The 5740-nt window shown below is 37.7% G+C and overlaps 1 protein-coding gene across 1 annotated transcript in view; it reads right to left on the bottom strand.

Moving 5' to 3' along the window:
* Positions 1 to 2424: 2424 nt before the first annotated feature.
* The window catches only part of cubn (cubilin (intrinsic factor-cobalamin receptor)), a 134887-nt gene continuing 131571 nt past the window's right edge, over positions 2425 to 5740 (bottom strand). The window contains 1 exon segment of the mRNA XM_037694395.1: positions 2425 to 2532. Within this exon segment, the coding sequence (XP_037550323.1) occupies positions 2425 to 2532 (108 nt within the window).

The raw sequence follows: 5740 nt of genomic DNA, 5'->3' as shown, positions 1-5740 counted from the left end.
TGGGAGGAAACAGGTGCCAGCTTCTCTATTTACGTCTGAGAGGATTTAAAAACATGACAGTTCGTTCCAACAAACTTGTTTGCGTTTGTCTCCGACTTTTGACCGACTTACAACCTGCTCATTTCAGACAGAAGATCAAGAAAATGAATAATTACTCTGTAACAGACATTTAACTAGATTTCTACTTTGAATGAGGATTGAAAATCATTTATACTGTTTCACAGTTGATTTAAAATGAGTAGTTCACTTCAACATTTAAAATGGTTTGAACTAAACACACTTTGATTATCAAGACATTTGTAGAATAGTAATGATAATAAAAAGAGAGTGTTCTTTCAATTGATCAGTGCAGGACACACTTAGAAAGTCTCTGGATGGACTTGATTTTGTGTTTCTGGACTCAAATCAATGAAATACAGTTCTTGTCCCAGGAAGGCCCTCAGGGTCAGGATTTGACCTGAGGCTTAGTTCACTACACATGAAACCCAATGAATCCAATCAGCTACTTAGACTACAAGCATGTCTTAAAGACATAAAAATCTGAATTACCCTAAATTTTCTGTTTTTGAACATAGACTACACTCAGGTTTTAGTTTTTGGACTTAAACATCTTAGGAATGAATTTTTCAGTTTTTCTCCAAGGCATTAATCTGTCCTCCAGCTCTAATGTTAAAAATCTTGGTGTTATTTTTGATCAGGACATGTCCACATTAAAATCGTTAATAGAACCTCCTTCTTCCACCTGCGTAATATCACTCACATTAGAAACATCTGATCTAAAAATGATGCAGAAAAACTGGTCCATGCATTTGTCACATCTAGACTAGACTATTGGCAATGGTTTATTATCTGGGTGTTCAAATACTTCTTTAAAACGTCTTCAGTTGATCCAAAATGCTGCTGCCAGAGTCTTAACTGGAGTTAGTGGGAGAGATCATATCTCTCCAGTTTTAGTTTCTCTCCATTGGCTCCCTGTCAAATCCAGAATAGAATTCAAAATCTTACTTCTAAACTAAAAAGCTCTCAACAACCTAGCTCCATCCTCCATCCATCCATTTTCTTTTACCCGCTTCTTCCTTTTTGGGTCACGGGGATCACTGGTGCCCATGTCCAGCCATCACTGTGTGAGAGGCGGAGGACACCCTGGACAGGTCTCCAGTCCATCACAAGGACACACAGAGACAAACAACCATTCGCACTCTCTCTCACACCTAGAGACAATTTAGAGTTACCAATCAGCCTAATATGCATGTTTTTGTTCTGTGGGAGGAAACTGGAGTAGCCGAAGAAAACCCACAAATGCACAGAGAGAACATGCAAACTCCACCCAGAAAGGGAGATTTGAACCAGGGTAACCTGCTCCCTGAGAGGCAGCAGCTCTACCAACTGAGCCACTGTGCTGCTCCATCATCCATTACAGATCTTATTGTTCCATATTTTCCTAACAGAGCACTTCACTCTCAATCTGCAGGTTTAATTTAGGTTCCTAGAGTTTCTAAAAGCAGAATGGGAGGCAGATCTTTCAGTTCTCAGGCTCCTCTCTTGTTGAACCAACTTCCAGTTTCTGTCCATGAGGCTGACACATTGTCCAGTTTTAAGACTGGGATTAAGACTTTCCTTTTTGATAAATCATATAGTTAGGGTTGACTTGGGTTTCCTGAGCTGTCCTTTAGTTATGCTGCTATAGACTATAGACTGCTGGAGGACAAACTGACCACACTTTTCACTCTGCAACTGTCTTTATTTACTCTGCTCAACCTGTTTGGTATTTGTTATTATTTCTACAGTAACATTTTTTGTCTTTTCTTCTATAGAAAGTATTGTATTTTCCTGCATATACGTCACAGTTTTTTGCATAGATTTGTCAGTCCTGCGGCTTGTACGCCAAAGCGACTTATATATGTTTTTTATTTCCATATTTATAATGCAATTTTTGACTGATGCTTTAAATTTTTGAAGAACTGCAACAGCGAGTCCTCCTATGAACGTTTGCTTCGCTCAGCTGGTGTAGGCGGAGGAACGCTGGAGAGCTAGCGGCTCCAGCTGCGATGGATGGATGGATGGATGGATGGATGGATGACACCCAGGCAAAAGGAAGCTGTTTTGACCATTAAATAAATATAATAAATAATAAATAACTTTTTTTGTTAAAAAATGTTTAAACATGTTTGTTTTTCTCACAAACATCTCAAATAAATCAAAGCCAGATAATTCACATACCACACTGCTGCACTTCATAAATATTTTATTAATTTTAACATCATATGAACTTTTTTCAATAAGATGGTTTAAGGCAAACAGACAGAACCACTAACTTAAAATAATTTACTTTAAAGGTGATTTAAAATATCAAAGTGTTTAAAACAACTCCACACGTGTGTGTGTGCACATTATGTGACCGTGCGTCAAAAAAACAGTGTTCTATCAGCTCCTCCAGGTGATTCTGAATCCTGACGGCAAGATGGAGTACTGGGCTTGGAAAACCACATGAACCTCATGGGAGGAGGCTGTGAATGGAGCAATGTTGGTTTCCTAAACAAACAATAAAAAGAGAAGAAAACCAAAAGAAACATAAATACAGTGTAATCCAAAAATTTAAAGAAATGTTTGCATGGAACAGAATTTTTTTTAATTCCCTGATAATCTCACAATCTTGTACTCCTGCACACCCATTTTGAAAGTGTTGGAGTTCAGTGTGTTTCCATATTCTGCAGATACATAATAAACATGATCCTCCTGCCGCCATGCTTTTGTACTGCATGCAGCTTTACCTGATTAAACACTGGGTCCAGGACAACGGCTTGTCCACAAAACAGCATCTATTGTTTAAAAAGCCCAGTGCTCTTCTCTGTAATAACCCAGTCATTATGGAAATGAAAAGAAATTCTTCTCAGTCGAGCTGAGCCTTTGGATTTGTAAATGAAACCTTTTTGTTGGTTGAGCACATTGACAGTGCAGAACAGAAATATGCATATCAGCCTGTTACCCTTGTTGTAAAAAGGTGAGTTTAACCTGAAGGGGCTCTGTGTATGAACAGTGCATAAGCACCAAAAGGATGTGACAACAGTTACATGGTCTGTAAGTAAATCCACACACAACTTTGACATTCAGTGAGAATGTGCTTACCCTCATACACACCTTGTCAGTCCACAATATGAAACTACAAAGTATGAAATCTCACCTAATACACCAAAAAATGACCGTTTGCTTTTTCGAACTAAGGGCTATTTAAACACGTTTTATTTTACGAGTCTGAGCTTTATGGTTTAAATCCGAATGAGGAAACTGAACCACAATTAACTTCTTATATGACATATAAATTGATTAAATATATATATTTTTAATTAAACCTTTATTTAACCAGATAAAAACCCATTGAGAACAAGACCTCTTTCACAAGGGTGACCTGACTAAGAGCAGGCAGCAGCAGCACACGTCATAAAAAACAAAACAAGTTGCAAGATTAGATGAAGACTTCAGAAACGTATAAAAATTATAAAACATACAGTATAACAGTAAATGGCAATAATTGTAATAAATAATAATTTAAAACTATAACAATTTAAGATCTAAAACACAGGCATTGTTGCCAAGATATCCTTTATCGTTTTTAAAAAAGTTTGCAAAAAAAAAAAAGATTTAAACATCTTTACAATTTAAATGGTAAAGATTTCATTATATTTCTGTCACATTTAAGCACAGCAGTGTACAGACAGCTGAAGCTCATAAAATGCATGTGAATTATCTAATGGTCAAAGTTCATGCTCAATAATCCAGGTAAATCCAACAAAGTTCAGTCAGGTCATCTGGATGGTTTCTTTTGTTGCTGAGACGTTTCATCCTTCATCCTAGGGTCTTCTTCAATCTGAGGAGCCACCAACAAACTGAGTCCCACAAACAGAATACTCTATAGTGGAAAATAACCGTTTGCTGGTGATAAGATGGCCTCCAGGGCCTGCCCTCTACCCCGTCAACTCCTCTGAGGCAGCCATTCCAAAGTGTAAGTAAGTAATGTTTAAATATAGCACTTTTTATAGATACAAATCACAAAGTGCTTCACAATAAGACAGGAAACAAATTAACTAAAAATTGAATAAAATAAACAAAAACATCACAAAGAACATTACATTCATATGAAAGTGCAAGTAGAAAACAGGTAGCTATTAACTTAAAGCCTGTTTATAAAGTAAAATCTTCAAATGTTTGTTAAAAGCATCTATAGAATCAAGGCTGTGTAAAGACTGGGAGCCGCGGTGCAACTGATGGGAAAGATCGATCTCCTCGGGATTTAAATTGTGTACGTGGTACCACCCTGTGATCAACCTGAACGACCTCTGTGAAGCTGGATCAAGCCTGAGATGTACGAGGGAGCTTGCTCATGCGAGGCTCTAAAAGTTAGAACCAGCATTTTGAAGTTTATTCTGAAAACAAACTGGGAGCCAGTGAAGGGAAGCTAAAACGGGTGTGATGTGTGCTCGTTTGTTTATGTTAACTAATTCTGAACAACCTTAAGATGGTCCAGCTCCTTCTTGTTTAAACATGTGAATAGGCTGTTACAGTAGTCCAAGCGAGAAGAAAGAAATGCATGAATGACCGTTTCAAGTTCAGCTTTTGACAGAAAATTATTAAATTTAGAGAAGATGGAAATAGCAGTTCCTAGTCAGTTGTTTTGCGTGTTGTTTCAAAGACACTGCAGAGTCAAAAGTGACACCCAGGTTTCTTAGCTGGACTCTAAGACAGTTCAATTAGACAAACCTTATTTTCTGGTGCAATAATCAGAGTTTCAGTTTTATCGGAGTTCAGTTGCAGGTAATTGTTGCTTAACCACTGTTAAGTGGTTCAAAACAGCCCAGAGGCCATCTTATCACCAGCAACTGTTTTTTTTTTTCCCACTATGGAAAAAACATGTATATGCTGTTTGTGGGACTCAGTTTGTTGGTAATAGGCCTGTCGTGATAAACAATAAATCAATTAATCTCACGATAAATTAAAATGAGGTGGATAATTTTAATTTATCGGCTTTTTCGTTTCTTCGTGTCTCTCTTTCTACTGAAGACACTGGATGACAAAAGGCTCAACTCCGGTGCTCTTCACTGACCCCTCCCTTACTCTTTGCTCTTTAAAATCCATTTTAACGATCCAAAATCACGTTTTTGGATCGTTATAAGCAGCTACGCTGAGAAGCTAAGCTACGAGCTAACCTAACAGGCCGACCTCGGAAAAAAACCTCTCTATGTTGTCGAAATGATTGAAACCAGTGCCTTCATGTAAAAAGTTGATTTCCTCTGCAAAAAGAAGCTGAGAACTTCTTTACTGATTTTTTCTTAAAAACTTTGTGTGAAAAATGCTATGCTAAGAGCTCAAACCACACCGAGCGTCCGTCATTTTTCAGAATCGAACAAAAGGAAGAAGACACAGCCCATGTCACGTCAAGGGGCCTCCCTCCCATTTTTCTTAAAGAGACACGCTGCTCGCATCCTCACTATCCATCTTTTGGTTCAAACAGTCTTATACTGCCATCCAGCGGTCAAACAAGGTACTGCATGTCAAACAAATTAACCAAACATTTCTTCCTAAATTTAACAATAGTTACCAATTATTGTCAAATTTCAAACAATATTATCATTTACTGCAATAATTTCTGAGACAATTAATCATCCAGCAAAATTTGTTATCGTGACAGGCCTAGTTGATGGCTCCTCAGATTGAAGAAGTCCTTTGGATGAAGGATGAAACGTCT

This window comes from Nematolebias whitei, chromosome 20 (assembly GCF_014905685.2).
Source record: "Nematolebias whitei isolate Nwh7 chromosome 20, NemWhi1, whole genome shotgun sequence".
Classification (NCBI taxonomy): domain Eukaryota; kingdom Metazoa; phylum Chordata; class Actinopteri; order Cyprinodontiformes; family Rivulidae; genus Nematolebias; species Nematolebias whitei.
Note: the sequence above shows the minus strand (reverse complement) of the source record. Positions and strands in the feature narration are given on the sequence as shown.